The sequence below is a fragment of the Jaculus jaculus genome, chromosome 15 (assembly GCF_020740685.1).
Source record: "Jaculus jaculus isolate mJacJac1 chromosome 15, mJacJac1.mat.Y.cur, whole genome shotgun sequence".
In the NCBI taxonomy this organism is placed as follows: Eukaryota; Metazoa; Chordata; class Mammalia; order Rodentia; family Dipodidae; genus Jaculus; species Jaculus jaculus.
In genome coordinates, this window is record NC_059116.1 from 36240962 (window position 1) to 36267033 (window position 26072).

Consider the following 26072-nt stretch of genomic DNA (forward strand, 5'->3'; position numbering starts at 1 on the left):
ATATGTATACATATATACATACATACATATACATACATATATACATAGAGAGAACCAGCTAACAGATGTTCCAGAAAAATAATGAACGACTCACTGAGCATGTGTTCTATGTCTCTCTCTAAAATTAAAAAAAAAATGCCGGTCGTGGTGGCACATGCCTTTAATTCCAGCACTCGGGAGGCAGAGGTAGGAGGATCGCCATGAGTTCAAGGCCACCCTGAGACTACATAATGAATTCCAGGTCAGCCTGAGCTAGAGTGAGACTCTACCTTGAAAAACCAAAAATAAAATAAAATAATAAAAATGTGTCTGAAAAAAGAGAAAGACTAATTGAGAGGGGGAAGGGATATGATGGAGGGTAGATTTGTGAGGGGGACAGTAGGGGTGTGAGGGAATTATCATGGTTTATTAACTATAGAAGCTGCCAATAAAGAAGTTTACACATGTCTCTGTATGCATTTGAGTTTTATAGAATGAAATATTTGGGGGGGGGGAGTTTTTCCAGGTAGGGTTTCATTCTAGCTCAGGCTGACCTAGAATTCATTATGTAGTCTCAGGGTGTCCTGGAACTCACCGTGGTTCTCCTACCTCTGCCTCCTGAGTGCTGGGATTAGAGGCACGCAGCACTATGCTCAGCTGGAATTAATTTTTATGAACTGGCCTGTCAATGTATTTTTTTTCGGTTCTTTGGTATGTATGTGTGCATGTTCATGTGTGTAAGTGCAAGCACATGTATGTTATGGTACATTTGTGGAGGTTAGAGGACAGCTTCAGGTATGGGTTTTGTCTTCCACCTTGTTAGAAGTGAGCTAGTGTCCCACAAGCTTCTACAGGATTCTCTGCCTGCTGTATTATGGGTGCACCAGGTTTACAGACATTCACACTATAGAACATGACTTTCTATGTGGTTATGGATTCAAACTTAGGTCCTCAGGCTTGTGCAGCAAACACTTTACCATCTGAGCCATCTCTCAGCCCTTTTGTTTTGTTTTTGAGATAGGCTGGCCTCTGATCTGCTACATGGTTCAAGCTTGAGTTCATGACCATCCTGGCTCTGCTTCCCATGTACAGATATTACAGGTGTGCGCTTTTCAGTCTGCATGACCCTTACAATTCAATCAATATTATTTTAAAACCAGCAGTTATGTCCTACCTGGGTGTGGTGGTGACCCCTTTAATCCCAGCACTCGGAGGTAGGAGGTAGATGTAGGAGGATCCTATCAGTTTGAGGCCACCCTGAACCTACATAGTGAATTCAAGGTCAGCCTGGGTTAGAGCAAGACCCTACTTTGAAAAACCAAGGAAAAATATGTATTGGAATAAGAGTATGTATGGCCGTGCAAGACCCTCCTGCCATTGAAAACCAACTGCAGACACATGCACCACTTTGTACATCTGGAGTTACATGGGTATTGGGGAATTCAACCTGGGCCAGCACGTTCTGCAAGCAAGTGCTTTTATCCACTGAGCAATCTCCCCAACCCCCATATGAATAGTTGGTGAGCTCCTGCCTTTTAACAATCATTGATACAAGAAAGATTTGCTTGTTTTGTTTTGTTTTTCAAGGTAAGGTCTCACTGCAGCTCATGCTGACCTGGAATTCACTCTGTAGTCTCAGAGGGGCCTCGAACTCACGGTGATGCGTGACAGATTTTTGTCATTGAGCTAGAGAACAAAAATTTGCCCTTTAATTCATGTCATTAATTTATTAGTCAAGTAGCCCATTAATAGTCACCAATGTCTCAAGGAAGAGAACTGTTGTAGGCTTTTGCTCTTGTTGCAGGTGGAGATACAAAAGGGTTCTTGATGCTTTGACCAGGTATCCAAAAATGAGAGAAAAATAATAGATTTGTACAAGAATACAAAAATAGGGCTGGAAAGATGGCTTAGTGGTTAAGGTGCATGCCTGCGAAGTGTAAAAACTAGGTGCAGCTCTCCAGGTACCACGTAAGCCAGATGCACATGGTGGTGCATGCACCTGGGGTTCAGTTTGTGGTGGTTAGAAGCCCTGTCACACCCATTCTCACACTCTTTGTGCATCTCTCTATCTCCTTCTGTCTCAAATAAATAAATAAATCTTTTAAAAAACGAAAAAAAGAGCTGGAGAGATTGCTTAGCAGTTAAGGCACTTGTCTGTGGAACCTAGGACTTAGGTTCGATTCTCCAGATCCCACATAAGCCAGATGCACACAGTGGCACATGCATCTGAAGTACGTCTGCAGTGGCTGAACGCCCTGGCGCGCCCATTCTCTCTCTCTCTCAAATAAATAAATAAAAATAAAATATTTAAAAAATAAAGTAATTCATAAATTTTAATTACAGTTGCCATTTTCAGTCACAAATTAGAATAAACTCAAAACTTCAGTGTTGACTTAAACGGCCGTTTCCCGTTGTCAGTGACACTTCTGATGACGTAACTCATACTTTGACCTCGCTCACCAGCTCAGCCAATAGAAACTCTGAATTACGCAATTGACAGATAGGGCTACCAATCGATGGGCGCTTCTTCCCAGCCAATGGCATAGCGCCGGAAGGGAGCACCTTCCTCCCCGCCTGCTGGATTATCTATGGACCTCGCAGTTCTCGCGACAGAATTTAGGGCGCTCCGCTCGTCCCGAAGCGGGCTGTCACGTGATGCCCCTTCGTCCAATCGTCATGCGGGCTGCGGGGGTCGACCCGGTTCCCGCCAAATACGAGCGCGGCGGCCGCGGCGGCAGTAGCGGCAGCAACTGTTGCGGCCGCCTGACGGGAGCCCGTGCTTCGGCCGCTGACGGGAGCTCGAGCCGCGGCCCAGCGATGCTGGAGGAGCCGGAGTGCGGGGCGCCGGGCCCCAGGACAGCGGCCGCAGGTCGGTGGAGGAGGCCGACTGAGGGAAGGGGCGGTGCGGCCTTCGCGGGCCAAGGCAGCGTCCTGGAGACCTCCCCGCGTCCACCTCGGACCCCACCATCCCGAGGGCCGACCTCCTTGGCGGCATTCTTGCCGCCCCCGCCGTTCATGTCTGTATCTTTAAGATTCCTGGTTGTTCTGGGGGGTTCACCTCAGTCTGCCGAGTAGGGTCAAGAGGGGAAACTGAAACCAAAAGACAAAGCTTTACAGGTGACCGAGGGCATTTGTGGCCCCCTCCCGCCTTTGGGACTTTGCCGGGCCTTGGGGAAGCAGGCTGAGGTCACATGGGCTCCAGAGTTTCTGCCAGGGGCAGGATGAGTCCAGGTAAGAAAGAGGACGCGGAGAGGAATTGCCACGGTGCCGCCAGCCACCCATGAGTCTTGTGAGTGTGCGGAGGGAGAACCCCAAGAAATGCAGTGTCCCCTGCTGGACAACACATTGTCTCCGCAGCACCCGGTCCAATGCCCAGCACAGACCCTGCAGGAACCCATCAGTATGAAGGCTGGGACGGGCGAGGACTAGTCTGATGCCCCAGGGAGGGTTTCAGGGTCTCAGCACGCTTGACGTTTTGGGTTGTCCCTTGTGGGTTCCAAGCCCCGCGGGAGTTGCAGACAGTAGGCAGTCTCGGCTGTCGTGTAAGTATCCTTGGTCGTGCCTCCCATGTAAATCCATGCTATCCTCAGACTTTCCAGCGATGACCCGGTTTCCTGGGAGGCAGGGTGACTAGTCCCACCTTCAGATCACTGCTCCGTCTGATTTGAGGATTGTCTGGAGGCTTACAGTTACGTAGATAAAACTGAGATGTTCACCTTGTTGGGTGGTTTTCTGATTTGTGGCGTGTGTATGCATGTAAGTGGAGATGCACATCAGTATCTTCCTAAATTGCTAGTGACCTTTTTTTTCTTTTAATCTACTTATTGGTGTGTGCGTGTGCCAGTCTCTTGCCACTGCAAAAGAACTCTAGATGTGTGTGACACTTTGTATGTGGATAATTGTGTACTGGGGGATTCAACCCAGGTCCTTAGTCTTCACAGGCAAGCACCTAAGCTATCTTCCCAGGCCTGGGCCACTTTTTGATCTTGCTTTATGTGGGTGCTGGGGAATTGAACCCAACTCATCAGGCTTTACAAGTCATCTCACCAGCCCATTGCCCCCCCCCTTCATTTATTTTATTTTATTTATTTATTTATTTTTGAGGTAGGGTTTCACTCTAGCACTGGCTGACCTGGAAATCCCTATGTAGTCTCAGGGTGGCCTCGGACTCTTGGCAATCCTCCTACCTCTGCCTCCCAAGTGCTGGGATTAAAGACGTGCACTACCATGCCTGGCCCCATTTACTTATTTATTTATTTATTTATTTATTGGTTTTTTGAGGTAGGGTCTCAACTCTGGTCCAGGCTGACCTGGAATTAACCATGTAGTCTTAGGGTAGCCTTGAACTCATGGTGATCTTCCTACCTCTGCCTTCCGAGTGCTGGGTGAGAGAGAATTGGAGTGCTAAGCTCCACACGCTTCTGCCACCTAGTGTGCTTGTGTATCCTTGTGCTTGGCGTCACCTTTGTGCATCTGGCTTATGTAAGATCTGGAGAGACATCGAACATGGGTCCTTAAGCTTCTCAGGTAAGCGCCTTAACTGCTAAATCATCTCTCCAGCTGGTCCTTTTTTGAGAGAAGGTCTTACACTTAGAGGTCACTATTTGGGCTAGACTCTAGCCAGCAAGCCTCAGAGATCTTCCTGTCTCTGCCTTTTCTATGCTGTGATAGTAATACCCAAACACCATTTGGTGTGACTGTGCTGTTATAATCAGAAACTGACCACAGTGCAATTACACAAACTAATTTCAGAGGCTGAGGCAAGAAGATCATGAGTGTGAGGTCAGCATGGATTATTACATGGCCAGACCCTGTTTTCACATATATATGTGTGTTTATGGGAAAAAGAAAACACATTTTTCTGTGACAAAACCTGACTATGTTATCATTCCTTTCAAATGGGTAGAAATAAAATGTAAATCTTCTGGGTATTGTTTTTGTTCACAAAGCCAAGGACTGGACACTTTTAGTTACAGACATATGGGGGTTGTGTTTTTGTTCTTATTATTGACAACTTCCATAATTATAGACAATAAACTATGATAATTTCCTACCACTTTCCACTTCATAACTTCACTGTCCACATTTAGTTATGGACAGGTGAGGGTTGCAGTTTTGTTTTGTTTTTTAGGGCAAATCTGAAAAATTTTTAAAGATTTTATTTATTTATTTATTAGACACAGAGATAGAGAATGAGCAATCCAGGGCCTCTAGCCACTGCAAAGGAACTCCAGACACATGCACTACCATGTTCATCTGGCTTATGTGGGACTTGGAGAATCAAACCTGGGTCCTTCCAGGTAGGGTCTCACTCTAGCTCAGGCTGACCTGGAATTCACTATGTAGTCTCTGGGTGGCCTTGAACTCAAGGTGTTCCTCCTACCTGAGTGCTGGGATTTAAAGATGTGCACCATCATGCCTGGCTATTTATTCTTTAAAAAGACAAATCCTTTTTCTTTTTTGGAGACAGGGTCTTGCTATGTGGCCTAGGCTGGCCTGAAACTGGAAGCTAGCCTATTGCTTCAGTCTCTGTCTGAGTGCTGGGATGACAGGCATACTGTCACTGTCACCCCTTTCGTTGTTTTAACACCATGTTTATTGACTCCCAGTATGTTCCGGATGCTGAGATCAGTGATGTAGTACTGCAAGGAACCATTCACTGCTGTCAGATCTGGCTTCTTTTAGGGAGACCATGAAGTTTCAGAGTGTTACTGAGAAACACAAACAAGATGGGAATGTGTCTAGGGCAGCATGCTCAGTGTATTAACATTTTGTGCCAAATAATTTCTTGTGGGAGTGGCCTGTTCATTGCCATGTAAAAGGATTAACCCTGGCTTGTATTCAGCTGGAAGAGAATAGCACCCCTAACACTAACTTAAAACAACTCTAGATGCTGGGTGTGGTGGCTGACATGTACAATCTTAGCTTGGAATTAGGAGGCTGAGGCAGGAAAATTGACATGAGTTTGAGGCCAGCCTGGGCTATATAGTAAGAACTTGCCTCAAAACAAACAAAAAATGTACATATGACAATTTGTCCCACCATGGATAGTGACAAAATCAGCCCCACTTGAGTCTCACCTTGAATAGATACTGGCTGGGTTATTAGTAACTTTCATTTCAAGTGTGTTTGGTGTGTGTGTGTGTGTGTGTGTGTGTGTGTGTGTGTGTGTGTCTGTCTTCATATGGAGGGTGCCAGGAACATTTGCCCCAACAAATGAACACCAGATGCATGCACTACCTGTGTGCAGCTTTATTGTGGGTGGCTGGGGCCTTTGCAAACAAGCTTTAACAGCTAGTCATCCTCCAGCTCCGCACATAGTAACTTTTAATGTTTTTATTCACAGCTATGGATTGCAAAGACAGACCAGTGTTTCCAGTTAAGAGGTTAATACAAGGTAACTTGGGGGGTTAATATCCTGGTTTCTAATTTGTGTTCTTTCTTCCCTCCCCCCTCCCCCTACCCAGGCTGATCTGGAATTTACTATGTAGTCTCAGGGTGGCCTTGAACTCACAATGATCCTCAAAGTGCTGGGATTAAAGGTGTGCACCACCTGGCCCATTATTATTATTACTGTTTATTTATTTTGGTTTTTCGAGGTAGGGTCTCACTGTATCCTAGACAGTCCTGGTATTCACTATGTAGTCTCAGGCTGGCCTCGAACTCATGATAGTCTTCTTACCTTGCCTCCAAAGTGCTGAGGTTATGAGGGAATGGAACCATGGTCTTGTGCAAACTAGGCAAGTGCTTTTAAGTAGTAAGTAGTTTTTTATTGTTGCTGCTGCTTTTTTTGGTTTTGTTTTTTTGGGGTAAGGTCTTGCTTTAGCCCATGGTGACCTGAAATTGACGGTATGGTCTCCTACCTCAGCCTCCCAGAGTGCTAGGGATTAAAGGTATGCACCACCATACCAAGTTTTTTCATTTTCCTTTTCTTTTTTTGAGGCAAGCAAAGCAGACTGGCTTTTTTTATTTGTTTGTTTTGAGATAGGGTTTTACTCTAGCTCAGGCTGACCTGGAATTCACTATGTAGTCTCAGGATAGCCTTGAACTTGTGGTGATCCTCCTACCTATGCCACCCATGTGCTGGGATTAAAGGTGTGTGCTACACACTGACCTCTTTTTTTTTTTTTTTTTTTTTAATACAAGGGAGGAAGAATTGACCTGCCAGGGCCTCCAGCCACCACAATCAAACTGCAGATACGTGCGCCCCCTTGTGCATTACTAGCTTTGTAGGACCTGGGGAGTGGAATCTGAGGCCTTAGGCTTCACAGGCAAGCCTTAACTGCTAAGCCATCTCTCCAGCTCTGTATTTTTTCTTATATATATTTCTTATTTATTTGAGAGGGAGAGAGAACAAGAATGGGCTCTCCAGGGCCTCCAGCCAGTGTAAATGAATTCCAGATGCATGTGCCACCTTGTGCATCTGGGTTTATGTTGGTACTGGGGAATCGAATCTGGGTCCTTAGGCTTCATAGGCAAGCGCCTTGACTACTAAGGCATCTCTTTGGCCCTTAACTATGCATTTTGAGCAGGCCAAAGGGCCTTAAGAGTCCTGACAGTACCACAGTTTGAATCTCTAGATCCCAGATACAGGTTGTCACTATGTTTTTCAGGCTTACTATAACTCATGATCCTCCTGTCTGTTGCCTCTTGAGTTTTTCTTGTTATTGGTTTTTGGTTTTTCAAGGTAGAGTCTTGCTCTAGCCCACGCTGACCTGGCAATTATTATGTAGTCTCAGGGTAACCAAGTGCTGGGATTAAGGGTGTGCAACGCCACACCCAGTTGGCGTCTTTAGGTTTGGGATTACAAGTATGCACTGCTGCCCAGCCATGGTGGTTTCTTTCTTTTTTTCTTTTTTGATATTTTATTTATTTATTTGAGGGAGATAGAGAATGGGCATACCAGAGCCTCCAGCCACTGCAAACAAACTCCAGATGAATATGTCCCTTGTGCATCTGGCTTACGTGGGTTCTGGAGAATTGAACCTGGGTCCTTTGTAAGCAAGTGCCTTAACTGCTAAACCATCTCTCCAGCCTAGCCATTTTTTTTTTTTTTTTTCTGGTTTTCGAGGTAGGGTCTCACTGTGGCCCTGGCTGACCTGGAATTAACTATGTAGTGTTAGGGTGGCCTTGAACTCACGGTGATCCTCCTACTGCTGCTTCCAAGTGCTGGAATTAAAGTCGTGTGCCACCATGCCTGGTGCCATGTTGTTTTTAACATGGGTGTGTTTGACTATGATAGGAAGTTTGAGATTTTCTAGGCATGGAGGCAGAGGTAGGATTGCCTTGAGTTAAAGGCCAGCCTTGCCTAGAGAAAAAGAAAGTTTTAAGGCCAGGTGTGGTGACACAACTTTAATCCTAGCATTGGAGACCCTATCAGAAAGAAAAAAAAAGTTTCAGATTTTTTGCTTGGTATGGTGGTTTTTGCCTCTAATCCCAGCCCTCAGCAGACTGAGGTAGGAAGATCATCTAAGTTTGAAGCCAGACCTGGCTACAGAGTAAGTTTCAGGTCAGCCTAGAATGAGACCCTACCTTAGAACAAACAAAACAATATCATTGCTATTATTTGGGAGACAAGGATTCTTTTGTTTTTTTAGAGACATTTTTGCCCTGTAGCCCAGGATTGCCTCTAATTTACTGTGTAATCCAGGCTGACTTGTCCTTTGCTCTTCTGTCTCAGCATCCCAAGGGTTGGGATCATAGTATACTGCCATGCCAGGCCACTTTTTGGAGCTTTTTGGATTGAGGTTTCCCAGCCTGCATAGGAAGGCAGTCTTGTGGAGTATTGTCTCCTTAGGTGCAGAACCACTTCTGTGATCACGTTTCACCAACTTGGTGGTCTTTTCTTTCCTGGGGGTCATTATACATATTTCATGGGTGCAGAAGCACCCTGGCCTTTTCCTACAAGGTACCAGTAGCAGCTTCCTGTAAAATGTGACAGCCAGGCATTACCAGGTGTCTGCTGGCCTACAGGGTGGAGTCTCGGACCTTGGCACCTTGTTTTATAAACTGGTTGTAGAGCTCAAGAGAAGGATTGTCTGCCTGGTGACAGAGCAGAGGAACTGTAAGAGGAGCTGTGGTGTTTAGATGGTGCGGCTGTCACCATCTCACCATCCTTGCTCACCTTGGCTGTTTATGTCACTTTGTTTCTGGTGTTTGATTTTTCAAGGTAGAGTCTGGCTCTATCCCACGCTGACCTGGAATTTACTCTGTAGTCTCAGGTTGGCCTCAAACTCGCAGTGATCCTCCTACCTCTGCCTCTCCAGTGCTGGATTTAAAAGCAAGTGCCACCACACCTAGCTATTGTTCCTGGTGGTGTAGTCCCTGTCCCTCGTCCCCTGTCCCCCGTCCCCCTCCCGGGGTAGGGTATCACTGTAGCCCATGCTGACCTAGCATTTACCATGTAGTATCAGGGTGGCCTTCAACTCAATGATCCTTCTACCTCCCAAGTGCTGGGATTAAAGGCATGCGCCACTACACCTGTCTTCCCCCCCCCCCCCCCCCCCAGGTAGGGTCTCACTCTAGCCCAGGCTGACCTGGAATTCACCATGTAGTCTCAGGGTGGCCTCAAACTCACAGTGATCCTCCCACCTCTGCCTCCCAAGTACTGGGATTAAAGGTGTGTGCCACTACGCGTGGCTTGTATCTAATTTTTGAGACAAGGTGTCACATAGCTTAAGATGATCTCCAGCTTCCTATGTAGCTGAGGATGACCTTGAACTTCTGACCCTCCTCCTGCCTTCCATGCACTGTGATAACAGGTGTGTACCACCACAACAGGCTGTGTGTGTCCTAACCCGCCTGAACCCTGGCAGGCCTTGGGAGAGTGTTTTTGGTTGGTGGGGGAAATTTGACAGCCTGCAGTGTTAGGGTCTGAAGAAGGAAAATTTACTCAAATGTGTCTGTGTTTTTACTCTTCCCAGCTGGCTGCAGTTATCTGCTGTGGTTTTGTCATTGTCAGTCAACGTGGGGTTGATACTGAGTTTTCCCAGATCTGAAGAGCTCAGAACACTGTTGGCATTGCCTGGTAGAGGCGTCACAGGTGTTTGCTGTATGGTTCTGGCGATGGAACATAAACCTTGTGCACACTAGGCAAATGCTGTACCACTGTGGCTGTATCCCACCCAGCTTGATAGGGGTATGTTTGTATGGATTTACTGTGAGACAGGGTCTTGCTGTGGAGCCCAGGCTTGGAACTCATAATCTGTCTCCCTCAACCACCTGAGTGCCTGTTGGGATGACAGGTGGGCACAACCAAAGACTCGGCTCTCAACCCATCACCCCCTTGTTTGCATGGTGCTGGGGATGAACCCAGGGCACCATGCTAATCCTCTGTTACTGACCTCCATCCCCAGACCCCTGTTTTGTTATTTTCAGTCACTGGGAGGTATAACATGGCCTTACATGTGTGAGCAAACCCCACCCCTGAGCTCCATCCCCAGCTTCCACAACTCATCTAAACCTTGAGCATTTTGCCCCAAATCCCAGCGAGGCTGAGAACATTCAAACACACAATATCTGAATATTGCTCGATTATCTCTGCACTCACTGAGGATGTCTGCTCCTTCCCTCTCGGTTTCAGCCCGTCTGCCCTTCAAGCCTCTGAACCTTGTCCCCAAGGAGAAAACTGAGGACATGTCTGAGGACTCAATCACCTCGCAGAGTGCTTCTGTGGGAGGCAAACTCCCCGGTTTAGAACCTATGGACAACTTGGAGAACAGCTGTCACCTGGCTTCTGATCTGGACTTGAGACCGAAGCTTGTTAATGGGAAGGGCCCCATAGATAGCTTCCTGAGAGGTGGAGTCAAAGCCAGCCCAGACGTGGTCATCATTGACCTGACAGAGGACTCCAGTGACCTGCCTGACAGTGTTGCCATGCACAGCAAACTCTGCCCTGAACCTTCCCTCTGCAGGGATGTTGTCACTGAAGAAGTTACAGAGCAACAGGGGACCACGAAGGTGACGGCTATTCACAGCATGGAACTGGCTTTTCCTGTAAAGAACCTTTCAGACATTCCTTGTCATATGGAGGAGGAGCATGGTGGCCCAGGAGGGCCAGAGAGGACCAGCAGCCCCCATAAGGGCTTGCCACAGAGCTGTCCTGAGCTGGATGGCTGGACTGAGGCCGGCAGCATCCTGTTCAAAGACAGGGTGCCTGTGGTGGTCTTGCATGACATCCTGGCCAAGAACCCTCCTGGAGCCAGGTCCCCTCTCACTACACCTTACAGAAGTGCAACCCCTGATAGTGAGGTGCTGGAGTCCTGCCCGGAAGATGACTCTGTCCTGAGTCACTCGTCTCTTAGCTTCTCTTCTCCCACCAGCTCGCCTGAGGGGCCATCTGTGCCACCAACACAGCACCCTGGGATCAGCCCCTCCCCTACCTCTACCCCTGTCTGCAAAGTGAGTACCTCCTTGGGATCCTGGCTTTAGGGGCTGCAGGGTTCCTTCCATCTGCTGTCCCTGGTGATGAGTAGGCCTCTGAGATCAAAAAGTATAAAGTAAGGGCTGGTGCTGGGCTCCAGGTAAAGCCCTTGCTGGGCATGCCAGAGGGCCTGGAGTCTACCCCAGCACTGCATAAAATGGAAGTTCTGGCACACTTCGGAAGTGGAGCAGGAGTATCAGGAATTTAAGGTCATCCTTGGCTGCCTAGGGAGTTTAAGGCCAGGCTGGGCTACATGAGGCCCTGTCTGGTGATGTGTACTTGGCATTCTGTTTTTTGGGAGACTGAGGAAGGGTGATCTCTAACTAATTCTAAGCCTTTCTTAGAAATGAACAAGACCAGTGCTCTGGGCGTGAGACTAGGTTATTCATTAGGGTGCTAGTGTCATTTTGCTAGGTTGTTGATAACCTCTAATTGATGTTGGCCTGCAGTATGGCCATTTTTGTGAGTGAAGGGCTCTGTCACCTTGCTTCAGCTCCCTCCCTTCTAGTCCCAACGGATCCACAGGGGCGTTGGTGATTAGGCTCACCAGGTGTTGGCAAGATGGAGTGGGGAATTCTGTGAAGTCAGCTCATGGCAACAAGCCACAGTCTTAACAGGCTTCCCTGTAGGGTTGGGGTGTGGTGCTATTACCGCTTGGCCCTTGGTTCCATCTGCAGCACCACACACACCCAAAGAATACCAACCATTCAGCACCTCGGCCATAGGGACAGGAGCAGATAGGACCCTCAGGGATAATGTGCTGTTGCACCCATTTTGGGGCAGGCTGTTTGAGTGTAGGGGACTTGTAGACATGGCACATTTTGAGTCTGCAGAGAGGACCAAGTCTGAGGACACGCTCCATTTTTATTCTGAGTGAGGTGGCCTGTAGCTGAGCCTTTCTTTGCCTTGCAAGTATAAGGACCTGTCGAGTTCCATCCCCAGCACCCAGGTGGAAATGGCAGCTATGGTGCATGCCTTGTGATCCCAGGACTGGGGAGATGGAGATGGGGTCACTGGGGCTCACTGGTGAGCTAATCTTAGCTGAATTGGACGGTTTGGCAAGAGATCTTTCAAGATACAAAGTGGAGCACAACTAAGGAAGGCATGGAACTATAGCTTCCACACACGTGCACCACCACGCATGCACCAAAAGTATGGGATTTGTTTTGTTTTGTTTTTCCTGTCTCTAGTTCCCCAGCTCTGGCATTGCAAGTGTGTGCCATTGTGCTTGGTGTTTTTTCTGGATCTTTGTGCTTCTTTTTTTTTTTTTTTTTTTTTTAAATTTTATATATTTATTTGACAGAAAGGGGAAGAGAGGGAGGGGGAGAGAGAGAGAGGATGGGTGCGCCAGGGCCTCCAGCCACTGCAAATGAACTTCAGATGCATGTGCCCCCTTGTGCATCTGGCTAACGAGGGTCCTGGGGAATCAAACCTGGATCTTTTGGCTTACAGGCAAATGCCTTAAATGCTAAGCCATCCCTCCAGCCCTGTGTTTTTCTTTTATAATTAACTTTTATTTACAACTTCCATAATTATAGTCAATAAAGCATGATAATCCCCCTTACTTTCCCCTTTACAACTCTACTGTTCATCATATCCCCTCCCCCCCTCAATTAATCGCTTATTTTGATGTCATCTTTTCTCTTATTATAAGGATCTTGTGTAGGTGGTACCATACGCTGAAAAATCATGGATGCTAGGTTTTTTGGTTTTGTTTTGTTTTGTTTTTCAAGGTAGGGTCTCGCTCTAGCTCAGACTGACCTGGAATTCACTATGTAATTTCAGGGTGGCCCTGAACTCATAACAATTCTCATGCCTGTGCCTCCCAAGTGCTGGGATTAAAGGTATGCACCACCATGACTGGCAATAAATAAATAAATATGTGCATATATATGCATATATATGTATATGTATATATTTATATTTGATGCAAGATTGATAGGAAGAATTGGTATGCTAGGGCCTCCAGCCACTGCAGTTGAACTTTAGATGCATGTGCCACCTTGTGCCCATGTGTGACCTTGTATGCTTGCGTCACTGTGCATCTGGTTTATGTAGAACCTGGAGAGTTGAACCTGAGTCCTTGGGCTTCACAGACAAGTGCCTTAACCACTAATCCATCTCTCCAGCCCTGTCCAGGCAGTTTTGTGTCTGGAAGACTGCATTGTAAGCAGTCCTACCTTTCCTTTGGCTCTTACATTCTTTCTGCCACCTCTTCTGCAATGGATCCTAAGGCTTGGAAGGTGTGAAAAAGATGTTTCAGTGCTGAACACTCCTCTGTCATTTCTTCTCAGCACTATGGTGCCTTGTGAGTCATCCCAGAGGTCACCACCATTTGAAAAGAGAAGCTTCTTTGTGCTTTTGAGAAAAGCCTTTTTAAAATTTTTTCAGGTGTGTGTGTGGGGGAATGGGTTTGCCAGAGCTTCTTACTACTGTGAACATACTCCAGATGCATGTGCCACTTAGTGTGCCTGGCTTTATTTGGGTTCTGGGGATTTTTTTAAATATTTACTTTTATTTATTTATGAGATACTGAGAGAGTGGGTGTGCCACGGTTTGCAGCCACTGCAGATGAGCTCCAGATGCATGCACCACCTTGTGCATCTGGCTTACACGGGACCTAGAGACTCAAACCTGGGTTCTTGGGCTTTGCAGGCATGCACCTTAATTGCCATCTCTCCAGCCCCCCCTTTTTTTTCTTTTTGTTTTTTTGAGGTAGGGTCTCACTTTATCCCAGGCTGACCCTGAATTCATCTTGTAGTCTCAGGGTGGCCTTGAATTTATGACAATCCTCCTACCTCTGCCTTCCAGGTATTGGAATTAAAGGTGTGCACCATCATGCCCTGCTGATGATTTCTGTGATTTTTTTTCTTTTTTTTTAATGATGAGAGGAACAGAGGGAATTAGAGTGCCACCTTGTGCTCATGTGCAACCTTAAACACTTGTGTCATCTTGTGCTTCTGGCTTATGGGGGACCTGAAGAGTCGATCATGGGTCCTTAGGCTTCGCAGGCAAAGGCCTTATCCACCAAGCCATCTTTCCAGCCCCCCCCCCTTTTTAAAATTTTCCTTTCTTCCTCCCTTCCTTCCTTCCTTCCTTTCTTTCTTTCTTTCCCTCTCTTTCTTCCTCCCTCCCTCCCTCCCTCCCTCCCTCCCTCCCTCCCTCCCTCCCTCCCTCCCTTTCTTTCTTTCTTTCTTTCTTTCTTTCTTTCTTTCTTTTTGTTATTTGAGGTACAGTCTCACTCTAGCTCAGGCTGACCTGGAAATCACTGTGTAGTCTCAGGGTGGCCTCAGATTCATAGCAGTCCTCCTACTTCTGCCTCTTGAGTGCTGGAATTAAAGGCATGCACCACCATGATGGGTCTTCAATGGAGTTCTTTTTTTGGTCATTTTATTTATTAGATACACAGAGGGGGAGAGAGAAGGAATAGGCACACCAGAGCCTCTAGCCACTGCAAATGAACTCTAGATGCATGCACCACCATGTGCATCTGGCTTTTGTGGGGACCTGGAGAATTGAACCTAGGTCCTTAGTCTTTGCAGGCAAGCACCTTAACCACTAAGCCATCTCTGCTGGTCTTCTGTGGAGTTTTTTTTTTGTTGCTGCTTATTTGGTTTTTTGTTTTGTTTTGTTTTCATGAAGCGGTATCTCACTCTGCCCCAGATTGGCTTTGAACTCACTATAAATGCTCTCACCTCAGCCTCCTCAGTGCTGTTATTGAAGGCATGAGTCACAGGATGGTTGAGGTTGCTAGAGAATTTCTTCACACCTATGGTCCACAGTGCACACTGCACACCTGTTTTAAAATTTATTTTTAGAGAGGGAGAGAGAGAGAATTGGCGTGCCAGGGCCTCAGCCATTGAATTGATCTCCAGATGTGCCACCTAGTGGGCATGTGCAACCTTGTGCTTGCCTCACCTTTGTGATTTTGGCTAACTTGGAATGTGGACAGTAGAACATGGGTCCTTAGGTTTCGCAGGCAAGCACCCCAACCTCTAAGCCATCTCTCCAGCCCCTTTTAATATTTTAATATATTTTTGAGGGTGTATTTTTGAGGTAGGGTCTCCCTCTAGCCCATGCTGACATGTAATTCACTAAGTAGTCTCAGGGTGGCCTTGAAGTCATGGTGATCCTCCCACCTCTGCCTCCCAAGTGCTGGGATCAAAGGCATGTGCCACACGGCCAGCTTCTTTTTACCTGTTTTTGGTTTTCAAAGTAGGGTCTCACTCTAGCCCAGGCTGACCTGGAATTCACTATGTAGTCTCAAGTTGGCCTTGAATTCATGGTGATCCTCCTACCTCTGCCTCTCAAATGCTGGGATTAAAGGCATGTGCCACTATACCCAGCCCTTTTTACCTTTTTTTTAATATATATATTTATTTTGAAAGAGAGAAAGTAGATAGAATGGGCATGCCAGGGATGCTAGCCAATACTGCAAATGAAATCCAGATGCTTACACCACCCTGTGCATCTGACTCATGTAAACGTGTTAACCGCTAAGTCATCTTTCCAGCCCCCCACCTTTTTTTTTGTTGTTTGTTTACTTTTATTTATTTATTTGAGAGTGACAGAGATAGAAAGAGGCAGATACATACATAGACAGAATGGGCACGCCAGGGCCTCCAGCACTGCAAATGAACTCCAGATGCATGCACCCCCTTGTGCATCTGGCTTATGTGGGTCCTGGGGAATCGAGCCTTGAACTGGGGTCCTTAGGCTTTACAGGCAAGCGCTTAACAACTAAGCCATCTTTCCAGTCCCCCCACCCCCAGTGTCCTTTTATTTTCTCACAGAAGGGATTGTAAAGGTTGTATTGTAACAGTCCACCATCAGGCAATTTCCACATCCCTGATGATGGGTTGAGGGCTGGTTTAGTCCTCACCTATGGTCGACCATTTTGTGTCTTGATTTCTGTCTAGTGCCTGTTTCCCCCACTGGTCAAGAGTGCCCTGTCCTGCCACAACACCAGCCATTGGTGTTCTGTTCTTTTTTTTTTTTTAATTAATTAATTTATTTATTAATTTGAGAGCGACAGACACAGAGAGAAAGACAGATAGAGGGAGAGAGAGAGAATGGGCGCGCCAGGGCTTCCAGCCTCTGCAAACGAACTCCAGACGCGTGCACCCCCTTGTGCATCTGGCTAACGTGGGACCTGGGGAACCAAGCCTTGAACTGGGGGGGGGCGGGGAGGAACCCTGCAGACTGTCCCTATGTGCCCTTGATGAAGCTCCACCCTCAGCCCCTGTGAGGAAGCAGTGTCTGCTAGGGTGCCATGAGTGCTGCTGGGTGTCATGACCTTGGAGCTCACACAGTCCCAGTAAAGGCCTGAGGAACCACAGCTGGCACTCAGTCCATGTGGGCAGGGTGTTTGACCACACACTCAGTTATGGATATTTGGCCACTTAGAAATGCACCATGGTGGCCTTTAGTGAGCATGATGCCTGTATCCTGGACAGGCAAAGTGCTGTGGCTGGGATTGTTCGGTGGCCCCACGGGAGAAGGCTGCCCACTGGTGTGTTTGCCTGAAAGTATGACTATACAAAGTGTCTGTACGTGGGTTTCACAGATAGCTGTCTTAATTTTGTCTGTTGTGCTGTTAAGGGAAATGGTGCTTGCTCATTCTCCTTTGTTTCTCTTTTGGTGTGTGTGTGTGTGCGCGCGCGCGCAAACATGCACAGATGTGTGTGAAAGCCAGGGGAGAATGTTGGGTTATTTATTTGAGAGAGAAAAAATGTGCACCAGGGACTTCAGCTGCTGCAGGCAAACTTCAGATGCATGTGTGACATTACACACTTGTGTCACTGTGTGTCTGGCTTATGTGGGACCTGGAGATTTGAACATGAGTTCCAGGCAAGTGCCTTAACCAATAATCCATCTCTCCAGCCCAACTTTCTCCTTTTTTAAAAAAATATTTTGTTGTCGGGCATGGTGGCACACACTTTTAGTCCCAGCTCTTGGGAGGCAAAGGTAGGAAGATTGCCGTAAGTTTCAGGCCATCCTGGTACTACAGAGAAAGTTCTAGGTAAGCCTGGGCTAGAGTAAAACCCTACCTCGAAAACAAACATGCAAAAATAAAGTCTGTCAGCACTTCCTGGGAACATTGGCCAGGTGAATAGCCCCTGACCCATGGTTCTGGAGTTTCTCATTCACTACACCATTATACCCTGTTGCCCATTGCTTTATCCTTGAGCTGCCTGGTTTCTTCTTACATTGACAGTCCTTCCTTATGTGCCCCATCTTATCTGTGTATGTGCACACATAATGCATGCACACATGTCAGAGACTGACCACTGTCACTTTGGTTTGGTGGTTGGAAGAACCAGTCATAGGGAAAAGCTGTAATGTTTCATTTGCAGAAATGTTTCCTTCCCTCTTTCCTTCCCCAGGTTTCTTCCAGGCTAGGTGGAGCTTTACCACTGAGCCCTGCTCGCAGCCTCTCCCTGTGGATTTCAGGCAGGCCTTCTGTGGCCTTAGCTCTGACAGACATGACTAGGAGAGTCTCAAGATGGAGTCTGTGCATGACGGTGACTGCAACATTTACACATACTTCTTTCATTTCAGGAATCCAAGAGGTTCATCAAAGGCTCCTCAGAAAAGAACAGAACGAAACTACAACGAGTAAGGCACTTCTCCGACAGCATAGGCCATGGGCCAGCTCTCCTGTCCTGGGGTCACCTTCCCCACCTTCAGCTCTGCTCCTGTCACTGCCCACCACTGCGCTCGCAGCTTATGGATGTGCCATATTTATTCAGTCTTAACCCTCATCTGAGGTTGGCATGAGCCTGTTTAGAGGTTCTGGGAATTAACTGTTGGGTGCCATCAGCTCAACTCTCCGCAGAAAGGGCTGGGATGCAGTCCTGCATCTTTGCCCAGCACTGGGGAAATTACCTTCACAGGAGCCATTCTCTGCACCCATCTTGTTGGATGCCTTTATGTTTCAGCTTTAATGGCCGGGCTCCTATGTCCCACTGGTGGTTATTGCTTAGTAGCTACCTTTTGTTCTCTACACATGGTCACTGTGTGTGACGAGGCATTGCAGGGACCCTCTTGTGGCAAAAAGTAGAGAGAGCCAGTGGGCTTCCCTGCACTCATGGCAGTTGACTCATTCCTTGGGCCTCCTCAGAGAGGCCTTGGGTTTTGGACGGTTGGTGTTTGTGCACTGGGGGTGGAATTCAAAGCTCTTCCATGCTAAGCATATCTTTTTCCCTGAAGCTGCCCTTAGGTCTGCCTCATTCATTGCTCATTTAGAGCTTCCAAGTGCCAGGCTGACAGGCCTGCACCGCCTGACCTGGCTCAGGGATGGGCATGCATCAAGAATACAAGCTCAAGTGTGGCTACCCAATAAGTGATTTCTGGAACCTTGTGTTTCCACAGTTAATAACCAGAAACCACGCATCTCCATACACTTCAGTTAGGCCCTTGGTGTCATTGCCCCATCCAGCCCTGTCTCCTTCTTAGGCATCATCCATGCCCAGCAATGCCTTGCAGGGTTCCTGGTTCAGGGCTGTGCTGTGATTTAGTAGTAGAGAACTTCATTTTGCCCTCCATCACCAAAACAAAAACAACACAAATGTCTGTCCCATAGAGTCACAGTGACTTTTGCTGAATTGGTCTGCAGCTGACTGACCACAGAAGCTCAGGCACCTTGCTATCCTCGGAGATGGGTCTTGTTTTACAAAGCTTGTGGAAGCTGGGCATACTGTCGTATACTTTAATCCCAGCACTTGGGAGGCAGAGATAGGAGGAGCACCCTGAGTTCAAGGCCACCCTGAGACTACAGAGTGAATTCCAGGTCAGCCTGAGCTAGAGTAAAACCCTACCTTGAAAATCAAAAAAGAGAAAAAAGAAGAAAGAAAGCCCATGGTGGAGCCGGAGCTTTAGCTTGTGGGTAGAGTGCTTGCCTATAGTGTGTACACAGGCCTGGGTGGGTACCCCAGAGCTGCAAGAACAAGTATGGTGCACACCTGTCATCCCACTTGGAAGGTGTGTTGGTGCAGGGGAATGAATGGTCATCCTCAACCACATAGTTCAAGGCCACTTTGAGCTATATGAGGCTTTAGCTAAACATAATCTATTAATTAAATGTTAACTAACATTAATTACTAATATTGATTGTAGTATTAGTATCTGTTAATTAAATGTCTAAATATTTAAAAGATTTCTAGATGGTCCTTAGCCAGGCAGGTAGGAGACATCTCTCTTCCTTCAGGGAGGAGCCTGACAGTCGCAGTTATGTAGATAACTTCCCAGCACCATGATGGGGCCCAGGCTACAGACTGAGACATTTTATGGCAAAATGACTTCCCTACCTTAGTTGCTATCTACAGTGAGCAGACTACCCCCTCTTGCCTGCTACCCTCTGATCTGGAGAGACAAGCTGTTCTTCTAAGAAGTCCCTATCTGTTTATAGTGACTTGGCATTCATTCATCATCATGCTGGGGCCATGATCCTGAGATTCTCTGCTTGCAACCCCCTGGATTTGCAAGGCAGGGAAGCTAAGAAAGAGCCTTTTGTTTTCTTTCCCTAAATTCCAGGGAGAGTTTTGAATTTCCCTCGGGGTTATAGGCTGCTTTCCAATTCTGCCATTTTACAGCTCTTGTTTTTTCTAGGTAGGGTCTTACTCTAGCTCAGGTTGACCTGGAATTCGTTCTTTAGTCTCAGGGTGGCCTTGAACTCATGGTGATCCTCCTGCCTTTGCCTCCCAAGTGCTAGGAGTAAAGGTGTGTGCCACCACGCCTGGCCCCCGTTTTACAACTTTTTTTTTTTTTTTTTTTTGGTTTTTTTAAGGTAGGGTCTCACTCTAGCCCAGGCTGACCTGGAATTCACTATGTAGTCCCCCGGGTGGCCTTTAACTCATGGAGATCCTCCTACCTCTGCCTCGAAAAAAAAACCCAAAATTGAATTTTAAAAAAATATTTAAGAGAGAGGGTAGCTGGGTGTGGTCACTGTGTGTGGCATACGCCTTTAATCCTGGCACTTGGGAGGCAGAGATAGAAGGATCACTGTGAGTTCAAGGCTACCCTGAGACTACATAGTGAATTCTAGGTCAGTGAGACTCTACCTCTCAAAAACACAACAACAAAAAAAGGGTGGGTGGGGAGAGAATGGGTGGGTACACCAGGGCCTCTAGCCATTGCAAATGAACTCCATATGCATGCATCACCTTGTGCATCTGTCATTACATGGGTACTGGGGAATCAAACTCAGGTCCTTAGTCTTTGCAAGCAAGTACCTAAGCCATGTCTTCAGCCCATGCACCACTTTTTATGCCCAGCTTTACGTGGGTGCTGGGGAAATCTATTCTTTGCAAGCAAGTACTTTAACCACCGAGCTATCTCCTTAGACTTTGTATTTCTGTTTTCCATTCTTAACACCCAGCATCTTCCTGACCTTGTCTTACATAGTCGTCTTCGTTTCAAATGAAATCAAGTGAGAAAGAATTTTAGCCAGGCATGGCAGTTCGCACCTTTAATCCCAGCAGTCTAGGAGGGAGGCTGAGTCAGAAGTATCTCTATGACTTTAATGCAAGTCTGGGCTACAGAATGAGTTTCAGATCAGCCTGAGATAGAGTGAGACCCTGCCTCATCACCACCCCCCCCCCAAAAGAAGGGATTTTTTTTTAATGAAAATGAAGACATTTAAGTAACAGAATCCCAAAAGATGTCATGTTCCTTGTGTAGTCTGGTGTGGCCTGGGCTAAAAAGCCTTCTCTTTTGAGGGGGAAGATGGCACCTGTGGGCATTGGTGTCTATTTTTCCCTCTTTGATTATACAGCTTGGGCATGGGGTGCTTGCATGTAGACCCAGCTTCCAAGAAAGCTGAGGTGGGAAGATCTCTGAAGCCTGCTAGTTTTCAACCAGTCTGGGAGGTATGGTGTGACTGTCTTTCCAAAAATAAATTTAGAAAGCAGGGTGGGAGCTACTCTGTTGCTTAGTGGACACAAAACTCACCTATGAGGCACTAAGCCTTGGGTCCAAATCTAGTACCACATAGATGGCATGTAGTGGCACAAGCCTGGCATCTCAGCTCCCCAGATGTGGAGGCAGGAAGGAGGATCCTCCTCAGCTACAAAGGGAATTCAAGGCCAGCTTGGGCCACATGAGATCCTGTCTACTGAAAGGAAGGACAGCGGCCACCTCCTTTTGGGGTTTTGTTATTTGGGGTGCTTTTCTGAACCTGTGAGTTCTGGGTGCCAGGCAAGCATTGCTTCCCCTTACATGTCATTCTGGGGTCTGGGCCACCTGTCCCACTATCTAGGACAGAGAGCGTCTCAAAGAAGAGAAGGAGAAGCTGAGGGAAGAGGCTCGTCGGGCCAGGGAGGAGGCCAGGCGGAGGAAGGAGGAGGAGAAGGAACTGAAGGAGAGGGAGCGGCGGGAGAAACGTGAGAAGGAAGAGAAGGAGAAGGCTGAGAAGCAGCGCCTCAAGGAGGAGCGGCGCAAGGAGCGGCAGGAGGCTTTGGAGTGAGTGTCCTTGCTGGCAGGAACCCACCCCTCTCTGGGACCTGTCTCCATGATCTTATGCAGGAGTTTAGGTGTTGTAGTGAGGACCACCCTCTTGCTTGCTGGATCACCAGTGCCTGGCTAGCCCAAGCTGTCTAGCAAGACCCTATTTTAAAAGAATTCATGGGCTAGAGGCATGGCTTAGCAGTTAAGGCACTTGCCTGCAAAGCCAAGAAAACCAGATTTAATTCCCCTGGACCCACATAAGACAGATGCACAGTGACACGTAGAAAAACAATGAAAATTTAAAACTGAAAAGAATTCATATTCTAAGCCGGGCATGGTGGTGCACACCTTTAATCCTAGCACTTGGGAGGCAAAGGTAGGAGGATCACCATGAATTCTAGATTACCCAGAGAGTACAGAGGTCAGCCTGGGCTAGAGTGAGACCCTACCTCAAAAAAAAAAAACAACAGGGTTGGAGAAGATGGCTTAGCAGTTAAGGCATTTGCCTGCAAAGCCAAACGACCCCTGTTCAATTCTCCAGATCCCACATAAGCCATATGCACATGGGGGAGTTTGTTTGCAGTGACTGGAGGCCTTGGCATGCCTATTCTTTCTCTTTCTCTCTCTTTCTCTCAATTAAAAAAAATGTATCAGTTTTGAGTTTTGTTGCTCTTTGAGACCCAGTGTGAACATGGAAGTTACCTACAGGAATGGGTACATAGCCCAGTGCTCCCAATTCTCTCCAGACCCCAGGTTGAAGGTGGGCTCCAGTTTGCTGTCTCCTATTTTGCAGGGCTAAACTGGAGGAGAAGAGGAAAAAGGAGGAGGAGAAACGGTTACGAGAAGAAGAAAAGGTAGTGCAGGGCCCCTAAGAAACTGGTGGTGGCTGGGGCCTTTTTTTTTAAATATAAATAAATAAATATTTATTTATTTGAGAGAGAGAATGGGTGCTCCAGGGCCTTCAGCCACTGAAAATGAACTTGAGATGCATGTGCCACCTTGTGCAGCTGGTTAACGTGGGTCCTTTGGCTCTGCAGGCTAATGCCTTAACCACTAGCCTGGCTGGGGCCTTTTTGTCCCTTGCTGCCCTGTATGTTCCTAGGAACACAGAGCCCCTTTAAATACACCCTTGCCTTTAGGTTTCAGTGCTGGCCTGTCACCCCTACTGGCTTGGCACCCTGGAGTCCTTGCCACAAAGCCAGCTCTGATCTCTTGGGACCAGCTGGCATCTGTCTGTTAGGGGTTGGTGGGTTTGGTCAACTAACCCCAGAAGCATTGGGCTCAGTTTTAGTGTCCCTAGGTGGTGAACCACTGTGTTCTTTCCCTCACCCTTCCCTCTCCTTCACCCTCCTCTCTCCTCAGCGTATTAAGGCAGAGAAGGCTGAAATTACAAGATTCTTTCAGAAACCAAAGACTCCACAGGCCCCCAAGGTGAGATTCACCTTCTCCCCACCCTTGTGCTCTGGAACTTTCTGTATGTAGGGTGTCTGTTCATCCTCCCCACCTACTTCCTCTTCCTTAAGATGGGTCACCTACTGGTTCAAATCAGAACTCTGGCCTCCCCATCCCTGTACCCCCCAAACCAAAGCAAGAGGGAAGACAGCCTGGCCCTGGCCCTTTTGAAAGTGAGTCACAGTGAGTCAGGTATATAAATAGACACAGCCCCTCCAAGAGCCTCTGAAATAAAGGACGGGCATATGAGTAAAATATTAGGAACCTGGCCAGTGTGTCTCCTTTCTAGTGTTGCTGAAAGTGGGTTCCTCTAGTGCAATGCCTAGGTGCTGATGGAGAGGAAGGTGCCATTGTTCCCTCGTAGCTGATTCCTCATACAGTACCACAGAGTTAGCCTGCCACTGTGGCCAATGACTTGGGAACAGGGTGCTCATAATGGTAGGAATATGGTAAAAGAACACTCAAGGTTGAGAAACAAGGGAAGAAGGGGCCAGGGACACACAGGACTCTCCCTAAAGACACAAGCCCAATAGCCTAGTCTTCCATCCTGCCCCTCCTTAAACTCCCTCACCCCCCAGTAACACATCCTGGGGACCCAAGCTTTCTAGACTGGGCTGTGAAACTGCAGTTTGTGACTTGTCACTTCCTGTTCTTTGTCACCAGGGCCACTTCTCTGCCCCAGGTAGAGCATCTTTTGTTGTGTGATTTTGATTATTCTCCATGTGTGAGGATAAACATCTGTGTGGGAATGTGAGCTGGTGTGGGAGGGGTAGTCAGGAAAGCTTTCAGGTTCTGACTTTGCCTTCCACATGATCTCAGGCATGGTCTTCTCACACTTTGATAACTCCCTTTTGCCAGGCTGGCTGGTCCGTGAGCTTCCTGGAAATGCTGTCCCCTCCCATTTTGATAGGTTGATGGGTGTGCTGAGATCACAAAAAGAAGGAAGCACTCCACACTTTCTGGGTGCTATGTGGTTTTGGTGATCCAAGCTCAGGCACATACTTACATGGCAAGTACTTTATCCACTCTAGCCCAGGCTGCCCTCAAACTCAATGATCCTCCTACCTCAGCCTCCTGAGTGCTGGGACTATATGTGTGCATCCTTACATCTGGCTGTAGTTCATTTAAAAAAAAAAATGGACTGGAGAAATGGCTTAGCGGTTAAAAAGCTTGCCTGCAAAACCTTAGGACCCAGGTTCGATTCTCCAGGTCTCACATAAGCCAGATGCACATGGTGGCACATGCATCTGGAGTTTGTTTGCAGTGGCTAGAGGCCGTGGCGCGCCCATTCTCTCTTTCTTTCCCTCCCACCCCTCTCTCTTGTCTCAAATAAATAAATAAAAATAAATCTTAGGAAAAAGATTAAAAGGAAAAAAAAATGGGCTGCATAGATGGGTTAAGGCACTTGCCTGTGAAGCCTAATGACCTGGGTTCAGTTCCCCAATATCCACATAAAGTCAGATGCATAATGTGGCCCATGTATCTGGAGTTGGTTTGCAGCAGGTAGAGGTCCTGGCACACCCATTCTATCTTTCCTTCCCTTTCTGAAGCCAGGCGTGGTGGCATATGCCTTTAATCCCAGCACTTCAGGCAGAGGTAGGAGGAATGCTGAGAGTTCAAGGCCACCCTGAGACTACATAGTGAATTCCAGGTCAGCCTGAGCTAGAGTGAGACCCTACCTAGGAAAACCAAAAATAAATAAATGAATAAAATAAAAACAACAATAATAATAATAATTAATTTTGAGGGCTTGGGGGATGGCTCAGTGAAGTTATTTATTTGAGAAAGAGGCAGAATGAGAGAGAAAATGGGTATGCCAAGGCCTCCACCTGCTGCAGATGAATGCCAGACCAATGCGCCACCCTGTACATTTGGATTACATGGGTCCTGGGAAATCAAAACTGGGTCCTTTGGCTTTGCAGGCAAATGCCTTAACTAGTAAGCCATCCTCCAGCCCTTAAGGCTGACCTGGAATTCAGTAGGTAATCTCAGGGTGACCTTGAACTCACAGTGATCCTCCTACTTCTGCCTCCCAAGTGCTGGGATTGAAGGTGTGCACCACCATGCCCAGCATAAATTTTTTATTTATTTATTTATTTATTATAAGAAGAGAGAGAATGTGCACTCCAGGTATGTGTACCACTATGTATGTGGTTTACATAGTGGATACTGGAGAATTGAAATCCAGGCCATCAGGCTTTGCAAGCCATTTAACTGTTTCTCCAACCCTGGGTAAAATTTTTAACAGCCCCCTCGAGGCTCTGGGTTGTGTCCACAGCGAGAGTGGCCAGCTTTGCCTTTTATACTTCATAGAACCCCTGGGCATTCACTGTGTGGACTGAAGAGGATTAGGAGCAGAGATCTAATACACAGAGCCAGAAGTTTGGGATGCCAAGAAACCAGGCTTAGAGTGCTAGGCTTTAGGTTGCCTACATTGTAGGATTTTGGCATGCAATCATACCTTGATTTTTCTATTTATTTATTTATTGTCATTTTATTTAATTTTCTTTTTTTGGGGGGGGTTGAGGTAGGGTCTCACTGTAGCCCAGGCTGACCTGGAATTCACTAAGGAGTCTCCTTCCTCTTCCTCCCAAGTTCTGGGATTAAAGACATGCGCCACCACGCCCGGCTTTAATGTTCATTATTATTTTTTTTTTAATATTTTTTTGTTCATTTTTTATTTATTTATTTGAGAGCAACAGACACAGAGAGAAAGACAGATAGAGGGAGAGAGAAAGAATGGGCGCGCCAGGGCTTCCAGCCTCTGCAAATG

General features: G+C 47.1%; 1 protein-coding gene across 3 annotated transcripts in view; it reads left to right on the forward strand.

Annotated features, from left to right (window-relative positions):
• The first annotated feature begins 2707 nt into the window (after positions 1-2707).
• Positions 2708-26072, forward strand: part of Chaf1a (chromatin assembly factor 1 subunit A) — a 35650-nt gene continuing 12285 nt past the window's right edge. The window contains exons 1-7 of one of the 3 annotated variants that reach the window (XM_004654723.2): positions 2708-2848; positions 6326-6376; positions 10562-11379; positions 17963-18019; positions 21660-21862; positions 22641-22701; positions 23210-23278. In XM_004654723.2, the coding sequence (XP_004654780.2) occupies positions 2797-2848; positions 6326-6376; positions 10562-11379; positions 17963-18019; positions 21660-21862; positions 22641-22701; positions 23210-23278 (1311 nt within the window). In that variant the 5' untranslated portion in view covers positions 2708-2796. Of the gene's footprint in view, positions 2849-3071; positions 3211-6325; positions 6377-10027; positions 10118-10561; positions 11380-17962; positions 18020-21659; positions 21863-22640; positions 22702-23209; positions 23279-26072 lie in introns of those variants that run through there. The other 2 variants (XM_045135315.1, XM_045135316.1) reach the window with 2 other exon arrangements.